This window comes from Macaca fascicularis, chromosome 2 (genome assembly GCF_037993035.2).
Source record: "Macaca fascicularis isolate 582-1 chromosome 2, T2T-MFA8v1.1".
NCBI lineage: Eukaryota > Metazoa > Chordata > Mammalia > Primates > Cercopithecidae > Macaca > Macaca fascicularis.
In genome coordinates, this window is record NC_088376.1 from 145,970,484 (window position 1) to 145,982,981 (window position 12,498).

General features: G+C 36.4%; 1 protein-coding gene and 1 long non-coding RNA gene across 8 annotated transcripts in view; both read left to right on the forward strand.

Annotated features, from left to right (window-relative positions):
* Positions 1 to 12,498, forward strand: part of GRM7 (glutamate metabotropic receptor 7) — a 902,635-nt gene that overhangs the window by 844,133 nt on the left and 46,004 nt on the right. For 2 of the 7 annotated variants that reach the window (XM_045384769.3, XM_065538904.2), the window contains exon 10: positions 3,949 to 4,040. The exons of 3 other annotated variants lie outside the window; for them this stretch is intronic. In XM_045384769.3, the coding sequence (XP_045240704.1) occupies positions 3,949 to 4,019 (71 nt within the window). In that variant the 3' untranslated portion in view covers positions 4,020 to 4,040. Of the gene's footprint in view, positions 1 to 3,948; positions 4,041 to 7,175; positions 7,502 to 8,785; positions 8,830 to 12,498 lie in introns of those variants that run through there. 2 more of the 7 variants (XM_074032764.1, XM_045384770.3) reach the window with 2 other exon arrangements.
* LOC141409703 (uncharacterized) lies at positions 10,699 to 12,036 on the forward strand. The gene is made up of 3 exons (XR_012431375.1): positions 10,699 to 10,828; positions 11,203 to 11,262; positions 11,932 to 12,036. It is a non-coding gene; the product is annotated as an uncharacterized lncRNA (long non-coding RNA).

The following is a 12,498-nucleotide window of genomic DNA, read 5'->3' on the forward strand; positions in this document are numbered from 1 at the left end:
CATGAACATATGTGTGCATTTATTATACCTATACCTGTGTTGTTAAATATATATATGTATATTTATAATTAGTGGCTTTTAATTATAGTTTGTTTTGTCAAATTTGCATTCCATAAAACCTTTATCTTGCAAATATTCCAATAACAGCTTTATTTTTGTACACACACACACAATTTAACTAGATACTGTTCAAAGTCAATAAACAGCAAACATAATTGGAAGTAATTGTACTGGGGAAAAAAAGATGAAATTAGAAGTTTTGAGTTTAGACAATTCGATACTATGCTATTTAAGAATTATTAACTTTCAAAAAACATTACTACTGTTGCTATTTAATGATAAGGTGAAATCCTTGTTGAGGCTTTTTTTGGGTATGACATTGGTTGTCAAAATGCTAACACTGACATTAATGCTAATGCTAGCATAAAATACTCTTTGAAATAGGCATTATGCGGAATGCTTTGTGTGGAATATCTCACTTACTCCTCACAGTACATCTATAGAATAGATGTTGTTATTCTCATTTTACTGAGGAAACCTTGGCTTCACAAGATTAAGTAACATTACCAAAGCCACACATGTAGTTAACAGCAGAAGTTGGACTAAAACCCAGGTCTGACTCTTCAGCCCACGCTTGTTCCTCTTTGCTCCTCTGTTTCTTAGAATATGAATGGCATGTCAAAATTCCAATGCAGGAATTACTCTTTTGGTTTCGTTATTTTGGTTATATAGTTTGTATATGCTGAATATAATGATGTTTGGTGAGAGATTCTTTAAACATACTGTAACGTATTATTGCTTGTTTTGTCTACAAAAACAGGAGTAACCTGAGCTCAAAGAAGGCTGCCCAGGTAGAGGCCTCATCTAATTAATTCAAAAATTATATTCCAGTGATTCCATTTGGAATTCATTTGGTATCTCTTTCCTTGAAAAAGTTTCATAGGGTTTTTGTTGTTGCTCTAAGTGTCTACATAGAGCCAAGGTAAACAATACAGAAAAATAAAATGAAATAGAGCCTTTTTCTCACTACCAGTTGGAAAGATTTTTTTAATTGCTTTAGCTCTTTTGTTATTGTGTAGACACACCCTAAAACACCATGAAAACTTAACTAGATATTTGCTAAACCATAGGAGGAGATTCATGTACCTCCAAACATTGGGGTTTCTGATGACCCAGCTCTGAAAGGTCCCAAAAAAGAATCCAAAGAGCTTATCTGCACAAAAGCTGTCCACTAGTACTTTCTGCAGTGATGGTCATGTTTTGTGTGTGTGATGTCTAATAGAGTAAGCAAATATGGCTACTCAACTGAAGAAATACATTTGTTATTTTACTTAGTTTTTAATTAAGTAAACTTTATTTACATTGCATTTAAATTTAAACACACACTTGTGGCTGTGGCTACTGTATTGGACAGTGTAGCTCTAGAAATTGAGAAGGATTTTATTCTAGGAAACTCAAGTTGAGTCCACATTGGATATAGCTTCCAAAGTTTTAGCGTTGATACTGATCTAGGACAAAGTCAACTCAAAGAAATAAAACATTTGAGATAAGACAAACATACAAACAAAGAGTCATTTAAAATGATCTCAAAATGAGCCACTAATAGGGAAAAAGTAACATCATAGACAGCAATGACGTTTGAAAAACCAGTCCCCAGCAAGGCAAAAATACATGTAATAGGAAAAGAACAATAGTGAAAAATTCAATTAATAAAAACAGACATGACTATGCTATGCTAGGTAACATTATAATATTCTGTTTAATGCCAAATATAGCTAAAATTATCTCCAGTATCTTAACTGTCATAACAGAGACAAATGACATTATTTTCTGAATTTAAGCTGACTGGTTAAAAAAAAACAAAAACAGCTCATGCACTTGAAAAAGGAATTTGTCTCTCCAATAGGCAAATTCTGTACAATTTTTTTCTGAGGGAGGATGTCTGAGAGGAAGCAGAGTTTATACTATGAGCTGCAAAGTAAATAGTAGAACAGAAATGTCCTCTTATTCATTGTTGCTCTAAACACTTAGTCTCGATGTATTTCAATCTTCAGTGTTTTCATTTTTAACAGCTCTGCTCCATCACTGCAGTTTGCCATCTGGTGCATGCATGCTTCTACTCATCCAACTCCACACTGCAACTACATGTCTACATAAAATGAATTTGCTTGCTGTCTTAATATAGGAAGACATTTATACTACCATATTTTTTTCCTGAAGAAATACAATTATCCTGTTAGTTTGCTTCCTTAGCTAACAGTCCATTGTATGAAAGAAAAACTCCATTATGTGTGGAATAAACGAAAAGTAAATCTCAAAATTTCAATGTATTTGTGCACTGCTGGCATATTAGATATTCACAGTTGGGCCAATTCTTGCTGGTCTCTGCACTTAGATTGAAAAACAGCAAGCTCAGAGGGCATAGGGCTGTAGCTCAGCTACTTACTGAATTTTATTTATGCAAATAAGACTTCCATTGCTAAAAGTTTAAAAGAACCTGGCCTCATTTGGATAGCTGTATATCTGGCCAAGATGATGCCTTCTCACATTCCTGTCTAAGAAGAAGGGTACCTCACACTGTTTCTCCCACCTGCATCCTGAATTTGGAATGTTTCCCTGCACTCTCTGCAGTTCACTTGGCAGATGTATGTTCATGGCAAACTTGTAGATGCCAGATAAACAAGATGCCATGGTTGTGCTTGGGCTATGGCTTACTGATGGCCACGACGATCCTTTTCAAGTTGGATGGATAATATTAACTAAGAGGCAGCATGGCTTTATTGGGATGGGTGGATAAGAACCACAGCCTTCTTCACCTGGACTGGTATCAACCAGAAGATATTCTGTAAATTGTCTTTGGCTTTCATGCTTTCTTTGGTAAAAGATCACAGTGCATAGTGAAGAGAGGCCTGGCCCTAAGCTACCTTTCTTTTAAGCTACCATCCATTTTCTAAGCTAATGCCCTGCAAGCAGTGCAGAGAAATACTTCAGGGATCTTAGCTAGATACAGAGAGTTTATTCTGGCAGGTCAGCAGCAACTAGAGATGGCAGGCAGGTGGACAGCGAGGGACAACCCTTTTTTTGGATGTGGAGATGTATGACTGATGAACTCACTCTGGGATAGAAAATGGACATAGACTACATAAAAGACTGGTTTAAGCCAATTAACACGTTGTATGATGAAGCACATGTTAGAAGAATAACAATTTGCACCTAAAATACGAAATAAGGTATGGAATTGTATTCTGATGGTGTTTTTCTTGTGCTACCATTTTTGCATCTACAATAAGGAAAATACATAAATAACAACTTGTGCTGTTCTCAACAAAATAAATTTATTACATAAAATAGGACTGTCAACATAAGGAGGTATGTTATTTAAAAAAAAAAAAGAAAAGAAAGAAAACTCAGGCTGCTGGAAAATGGATGTGGGCACCAAAACTCTACACAAATAATGGTTCCTAGAAAATTCTAGAACACACTTCTGTGCTGTGTTAATTTGTTATGGTTCTTGTTTTGTTTTGCTTCTCCATTTGTTTGGATCCCTAACATTCTCAACATTATGTTACTTGTTTCATCCTCTTGGACTAACCACACAGGCTGGACAGCATGACTGGACTAGGCTGAGAAAAAAGGGCTGGCAAGAAGAAGAAAATAATGCTCTAAGCAGATAGATAAATTATGTTTGGGCTGGTTCCCTCAGCTGTTTCAACTCAAGCAAGTAAAAACCAACTCCCTTAACTCAAGAGGCACCAGTACTCCCATGTTCAGAGGTACCTGAATTGAGGTGACCTGGTCTACCAAAGGCTACTGAACCCACCAAAAGTGTGGGCATAATGTGTATGGTCTCTATCGCAGCCTTTTCCCAAAAGGAAAATAATAATAATAAAACATAATATCATGTGCACATTTATTTTATACATACCTATATATTTACTTTTCCTGTAGACTGTATACCACCAGTAAGAAAGAGTGTACAAAAGTCTGTTACTTGGTACACTATCCCACCAACAGTATAGCTTTTGACTGCTTTCCAAAAGGTAAGAAAACAATCTAATTCTTATTTATTTATGTGTTCTTGTCTCCAATGAGAATTAGAAATGTTTCCATGGAAACTGTGCATGATTACCTGAAAATATATCTATAGGAAGAAATAAATTTTCAAATATGATCTATTTGATAAGCTTAGTGCCAGCAGCTGCCATTGGTCGTATGCCTGCTTAATTTTCTAAAGAATGTGTTTATGAGTATGTACACATTTGTCTTCCTGAACAGCTAGCCAGTAATTGCAGAGAGCTGTTGCTGGTCATTCTGACACATGCTCTACTTTAAAACTACCAGTGGTGAGAAACTATTTCACAGTATTTCTCAATGTATGATTTCCTACTGTGGGTTTAGAAGGCAATGTGGAAAACCTACAAGGAAAGAAGAGGGATGCTTAGTAAAGGCAAACCTAGTGAAATATTTATTCTGGTTTATTTTTACTAAATACCTTCAAAGAAGTGTACACTAAAATGTATCCATTGAAATAGCAACAGATGGCCTTACCATCTTTAACTCAAAATTGTCTTGGTTCCTTCTCTGCAGAAAATAAATGGGTTTACTGGCTGAATTGTCTTGGTTCTTTCTCTGCAGAAAATAAATAGATTTACTGGTAGGGATTGATAATATGTTGATGATTTGTGGCTCATAGTTCTTTGAGAAATACTGAACCAACTTTACTCATCACACAAAAGCAGAGAAAGGGTCAGTGAAAGACCACAAAGATCTAAAGATTAATTTCAATGCTGGTTATACCCAAGAATACCAATAAATGCCAAAGGTATTCAAATAAATAGATTAGATAAAATGATGATGTATTGTGTGATGTGTGAACCAACCACATGAGTGGGGTGGCATAAGAATAATAATGGATTCACCACAGAGGCTTTTGTATTGCTTTAGGCTCTCACTAAAGAAAATGTACTTTGAAAGAATATTATCATCTCCCTGTTTCAGCCTAAGCAACATTACAAGACAGTGGAAAACAACACTTGCTATGGCAAGCATCCTCATCCATGTGGAACAGGGCATTCCAAACTATGGAAAAATATACAGTAGAGAACATGGAATACGTTATTCAAGTCATGTGGTGGCTTTGAGTAAAACATTATCTTTTGAGTTTCTCTGAACCTCCTATTGTATTTATAAAATAGAGAGACCTCTCTCTAGAGAGATCCCAAGAGAGTAAGCAGTGAGGTCATACCACGGGAGGGGGAAACTATTGCTTAATAATGTAGACTGGTCTTTCTCTTTCCTACACTGATAACATGGGACTTAGATAACTGTTCTGTTTCTTCCCATCTTTGTTTGTGTAATAGAATTCTGAATACGAATAATGTCTTGTGCTCTCTCTCTCTTTTATCCATTTATTGTAAGACAGGATAAGAGTACTTCCAAAGAGTAATGACATTTTCTGTTGACTTTAGACGGATGCCAGCAACTCGGTCTTTAATTTAGGGTATATTGTTCACATAGTTATTTCCTTTTTCCCTATCAACATGATCTGTCCTAGTTTTTAAATAGGGCATTCTTTCCTCCCAGTGAATATGTAACTGTATTCCAGTGAGATTTCAAGTTTTTTGTAGTACAAGTGCTTGTCAAAACACTGGAGCTCATCACTTTAATAGTCTTTTTACGTGAGACTGACTAAGAATAAATAAGAAGGAATTTTCCCTGGGTAAAAATGATAGATTTAATATCAATCCATTAAAAATTCTCTTTTGTTCCTTTCTAAGTTGATGCCTTTGGTTTTAAAGGGAGTCAGATGAAAATATTTTAAGTCAACCTTTTGGTTAAAAAATACTTTTAGGATATACAGGTTAGAAGTAAATTCGAACTTGTAGCAAGAACTGTCTTACTTCAAAGATTTTGATGAGAGAACGTAGTGAGGTCACATCATGAGAGGGGAATAATTGCTTAATAATGTGGACTGGTCTGTTTCCTATGTCAATATCATAGGGCTTTTATTAGTTTATTATTCTATTTCTTCCCGTCTTTGTTTTCACAATGGTATTCCAAATGCAAATAATAATTATATTTGGTCTCCTTTTCTGACCAACTTAAATGTGACTTTAAATATTAAAGATAAACATTTTGTAGAACTGCTTCAAAATAATTGGGGATATAAGTTGGTTTAAGTTACATTAATTCAAAGAACAGGTGATTTACTTTTTCAGGTCAATAATGAGACTAGTAAACTTGGAAGGTCAATGAAAGAAGTCTCTTAATGTTATGTGTTCAAATCCATTTCTAAGTGATTGCTTTCAGGGAGACAAGACAGTAAAAAGAAAATCACAGATTCAAGAGTAAACTTTCACACTACTGTGCTATTAAAACTTAGTGTCAGGCATCATGTCCCAACAAAGCCTAGTAAAATGTTTACAGCAAAGTAAATATTTGCTTATAGGGATTTGAATGAAGTAGGTTCAAATTCAGATGGAACATAACCTAAGCCTGGTTTGAAAATGCATTCCATAACATGCCTCTGTTTAAAAGCACTCTCATGTGACGACCACTCTCAGCCAGGCATCTGCAGAATCAATACTTTCTGCATTCTTTACATGAATATTTATAAATTTTAAAACTCTGCAAAGTGTTATCAACCTAATGACATTTATGTCGAAATGCAATTAGGCACAAAATGAAAAGCACAATTAATCTGGCATCATCACCATGGCTGGGTCAAGAAATAAGTTTTGTTAGGAGGTAAATTTTCACACCCTAGGATGATATTTTGATAAAAAAAACTTTGAGAGTATAATTAAGCCTTGCGAGAATGCCAAACACATGAATTATATTATTGACATCCATTATTGAATATTATAAAAATCATATTTGATTTCTTGTAATGAATGGGATTATTTGGCAATTTTAAGCTTTTTGCAACTGTGCAGTGCAAGTTTTCGTATCATGTTGGGACTCTCCCTCTTTAACACTCAATGTGATATCTCTGCTGTAACTGGAGACCACCTCCTCTTAAAACTCACTTTGAAACACTATAAATATAGCAAAGAATATATGTTATCTGACCTTTGACACTGAATCACCTTGGGAGTAAATGCAGCTATAAATCATTTTGGCATATTTCTCTCTGCCTATGAGGTCTGTGAGACACCATCATTTTTCTCGCCAAGGTTTGATATCTCAGCATATCTTCAAAATCCAATTAATATCTGCCGTCTTGGTTCTGCAACTTGACTTCAACTTAAAGAACTGGATGAATGTTTACATGGCTGCTACTTCTCTCATTTCTTGCATAAAGAAATGTACACATCATACCTCAAAGTCACAAAAACTATGTCAAGTTTTACATATATGCATTGCACTGCCCTATCTGGTCAAGATTTTTTACTGAGTATCCTTAAATTGGGTCAATCAAAGAAATATTTGCCAAGCACCTCTCCTCTGGGCCATCCATGAACTGCCTTCAGGGAGCTCAGATCTGATGGAAGACTCAAAGGTAAGTAATAGACTCAAAGGTGACAAGGGCTCTTCCTCAAGGTATATACCAAGTGCCATCAAGCTGCAGGTGGAGGCCATCACCCAGGATGTTTTGCTTGAGCTGCTCTTAAAAGATAAAGGGCTCCAGGCAGCCATAAAAGGAAAGGCACTCAAGGTAGGGGAAAGTATACACAAAGAACCTGGAGTACAAGAGAATATGACACGTTCTGGTACTAGAAAGCAGTTCTGTGAGGCTATTGGGTTTTGAGGCAGATAGTTTTAGGGAATGAAATGCAGGAAGCAGCCTGAGGATAGTAATACTGAATATCCTTTGTCTTTGTGCCTTTAAGTACAAGGGCTAGTAAGTACTAGGCTGTGAGAAAATGTGCTTGGAATGAGTGGAGCACAATACCTCCCATACCAAAGGCTCCTACTACCTAGAACTCGGTAGATGCACAGTAAACATTTATAAGTGAATATTTATTAGCAATAATAAATATTATAAAAGCAATAATAAGTCTACAGCCTCAGTAGGTGGAATTATATTCTCCCAGATAAAGCCTCTAAGGTCACAAAGACCACCTAAAAAGACAATGTACAAACCTGATGTCACAGGTTTCAAAAATATGGTGTAGTTCTAAGGTACCGCTCCTAAAATGGGTGTCAGTGCTACATCTGGGCTTGTGTAATTAATTTCTTTTGTTGTGCTAAACCCATTTATAAACCAACAAAGTTTTATGCCTATATTATTTCACGGACCACAGATATCTATACTTTCAAAGTGCACATGAACTTGAAAGATTCCATTGGACATGGATCCTAAGGGATTTGCTTTAAATAGTTACAGATTCTAATTTGGTAAACACAAAAACATAAGCAATCAAATTGGTGGTTTTCTGACTATTGAGTGCATTTCCTTAGAGACTGTCATTCAGGACAGATTTTGCCTTTTATCATGATACCAAATATCATTTGCATTGAAAAAACACTGTGTATCCTAAACCAAGGTCAGTTAATCTCCAAAATCTTTCTTTCCCCCAATTATTGTGAATGAGCATCTTCCCAATATTCAAGAGAGGTGACCCTTGTGACTTGTTTCCATCTACTAAAGATGTATCTCAACTTTGCAGATTTTTTTTTTTTTTTGGCTGTACAGTGGAACTCGGATTACACTTTAAATTAACTTTCTCTAGGAATCAAAGGTAATCATTATTTCTCTCTATGATCTACATGACTATTCTCATTTTTTTTCAAGTTGAAGATTAGTTTTCAATTCCCTTTATATCTCTGCCCTCTTTCATAGTAACCTCTGAGGACCTCAGCTTGCACAAAGAGGATTGAGATAACATTTCCAAAGCTTGTTCTTCCTGAGCTGACCCAACACTTAGAAAAACGTGACATGGATCAGCAACCCCATTTTCTGTAAGTGTTGGTCCAAGTATTGGTTATAACCTTGCATGTGCTATCCTTTTCTCTGGCCAAGAATAAGAAAAACTGGACTGGAAGTCCCACCCTGACTCTGATACTTGGGGTAGCAAAAGCTTCATCACTTAATGGATCTCTGATTGTGGATAAGTTCCAATCCTCAGTTTCCTCTTTAATAAGATGGAAATAAGCTAATCTTGATGAGGTACCATGGAGGTCGCATGAGATTCTGTATATGAAAGCTCTCTTTTGTAAGGGCTGACTGTGCATATGTCAGGGTACATAAGATAACATTGTTGGTCTCTGCTCATCTGTGTTACTTTATTTTATTTTGTTTATTTATTTGAGATGGAGTCTCACCCTGTCACCCAGCCTGGAGTGCAGTGGCGCAATCTCGGCTCACTGCAATGTCCGCCTCCCAGGTTCAAGTGATTCACCTGCCTCAGTCTCCCAAGTAGCTGGGATTACAGGCATGTACCACCACGCCTGGCTAATTTTTGTATTTTTAGTAGAGAGGGGGTTTCATCATGTTGGTCAGGCTGGTCTCGAACTCCTGACCTTGTGATCCACCCACCTCGGCCTCCCAAAGTGCTGGGATTACAGGTATGAGCCACCTTGCCCGGCCCTGTGTTTTATTTTAATTGGCTTTCTTTTTTCTTTTTTGTTTTAGTTACATTTTTGTCTATCATAAACTCTTAGAGTTGGAAGTCATGATATCTAGGATTGCCAATAAAGTCAGGCAAGCTTTTCTCTAGGTACAACAATTTCTATTTTCAAGACAGTTTACTGTGGCCTTTTGATGCATCATTAGTAGTCTTTTGGCTTGGTGAAATTGAGAGAGAAGGCTATCAGTCACTCAGCAAAGCTGCTGTGAGCCAGATAGGCTCATACCACCTGATATATGAACCACTACCTGTGATTAACTTTGACAGGTAGCTCCTGGCCAGCTGGCAAGCTGAAGAGCATTTTAAGTACAAATAATAGTTCTGGGGTATGTCTTGAGTGATAGAATAATGACTGAGTGGAACAGATTCCCTCAATTTTAGCTCGTGAAAACACATTTGGTTTCCTTTAGAAGCTAGGATCCTACCAAAAAATCAATTAACAAAACTTCTCAGAGATCTTCCTTGATACTTTGAAGTTTGGCTTTTATTGCACTTATATTAAATATGGGACCACCCTGGAGGGCCAGACTCCTTCATCTCAGTCTTCAAAGGGCCTATCATGATCATTTGCAGCAATTTAATAATAATATGCTGAAATTTTCATCATATTTTCACTATTGCTGCAAAGTTTAGAATGTACCCAACTATCTGTTGAGGCAGGTCTTATTGAAAGTTGTGAAAACTGATGTAGAGCAGTGAATTGACTTCCTAGTAACACACATTAATGAGTGGCAGAGTAGACACCTGTACTCAGATCTTGCGGCCAGAGGTCTTTCTAATGAATTTTTCTGAAATGGAATGGAATAGGGTGAAATGTCTCAGTCTACATCATCTATCTCGCCATCATTTCTTGTTCTCATAAGTTGATTCTAGAGGCCCTCAGTTTGCTAAAAATTAGATAGGTCCTCCAGGGTTTCAAGGAGGGAAACATAATCTGACTTCAGGGCCATTGTGGAGTGAGATGCATCTTACTTTTTTTTTTTCTTTATGGTATTGCAAAGACCACTGGATATAATTTCACTTCCTCTTGGATTTTTTTTTTTTTTTGATGGTCTAAAAAATTAAACACTGTAGTTCCTGTTACAAAGAACGTGATCTGCTGGAACTGGAAATGTTTAATTCTCAGAATTCATTGAAATCCATTGATGATCATATTTGACATCTACTGGTCATCCTGAGTGAAGTTTAGCCATTCAGAGTTCAAGCCATGGGTCTTCATATACAGATGGTTATAAGCAGACTCACCTCTGCTTAAGGTAATCAAGTTTGGCATGGAAACATGAGCAAAGGTAATTAAACTCAGAAGATTTGCTAGCATTAAAAAATGGCAAATCCCTGGAACAAAAATGTGAAAAGCTAATTCCCCCACCCCTTCATCACCTGCTTTTCTCTCTGCTTTTGCCATGGCAAAGCTCTATAAAGAAACTGGCCACCAGGGTCATTATCAGTCTGAGCTGAAAATTTGATTAAGTTGGCCTCCTAGGGTTAGCATGAAAAATGCTACATTTTTGTTCTTGGAACTTAATTCCTCTTGCCCTCATTTTTGTCATGCTTGCAAATTTCATTTGCATTTAATTTCCCATGGTTTGCCAAAGTCCAGACTGAGACTTGAGCTGTTGTTTTTATTCAGGTGAGAAATGCAACTGCAATTGACCATCTGCACTGGCATCTAGTCAAGTGATTGTCCGAGGCAAGTATCTGTCCTTCTAAGTGTCCTAAGGAAGCTTTGCTACCCAGCCCACCAATGAACTTATTGAATGAAAGAGACCTTATCCTGTTTGCATGAGTTTAGTCATGGGCAGTTCTCATCACATGCCAGCAACATCCTCTTAATATTCCAGCATAATTAAGGAAATTGCACCAGAGATGTCTTGAGATCATGGCCCACTAGAATCTTGTCTAGGAGTTTTATTTAAGGAAGACATCAGTGACATCAAATGAAGAAGAGATCCCTACTGTGATCTATTGTGATCTACTGTGATGCAATACTGAAAAGCCAGTCTCTTCCTGGGTACTGGATTCTCAGTTTATTCTGGGTCAAGTCAGCAGGAAGAGTAGCATTCATAGGGGGTTCTGACCCATTCCCATTTACAGGAAAAGAAAATCAAATAAGGTATCAGTAGGTTAAACTTTATCATTAGTGCCAAGCAAGAAAATGCTGATTCTTTAGAAAAGATCATCTCTTTGTGTCTAAATTTCCTTATCTGCAAAATATCAACTCATATGGTAGTAGTGAGAAATAAATAAAGGTAAAGGACTTAGATCAGAATTTAGCATAATGGCAATTCAAATGTTAACCATCAGTGTTTTGATGGTATCATCTCAAATTAACTGGATTTTCTGTTTCTATTTCCTCTAGGAAAGGATTTTGGAGATTCCCATCTGATATTCTTCTATTTGGTCTCTTGTACCCATTGTCTTCCTGTACCACACACATAATAAAGTTTAAGAATGTCAAGCAATCCATCTGCATCTAATTTTTGTTTGGAATAACCTGCAGGATTTTCTAATACATCTTGAAATATCAATACATCTCCAGTCTTGTCTTCAACCTATTTAGTATTGATCATTTTTGGAGCAATGGTGCCTTAAAGTCAAAATTTTGCTGTATTGTCAAATGAGCTATCTGGGAAATCACATTTAAACACACTTAGTTTTCATTTAATTTCATAACACAACACATATTTCCTAACTCTAGGCATAAATACATTCAACATTTTCACCATCATGGTTTAAAAATTAGTACCTGTTAGTACTCAGATATTTAAGGAAACGCCAATGACCAATTTTTTAAAATCCTTTGTATGGCAGAAAATTTGCCAAAAGCAAACCTTCTGAAGTACATTTCAGTTTATACTTCAGTCTAATTTAAATCATTTGTTCCCCTAACCTTGTGGGCATCAAAAGGTCACCTGTATTTAACAAG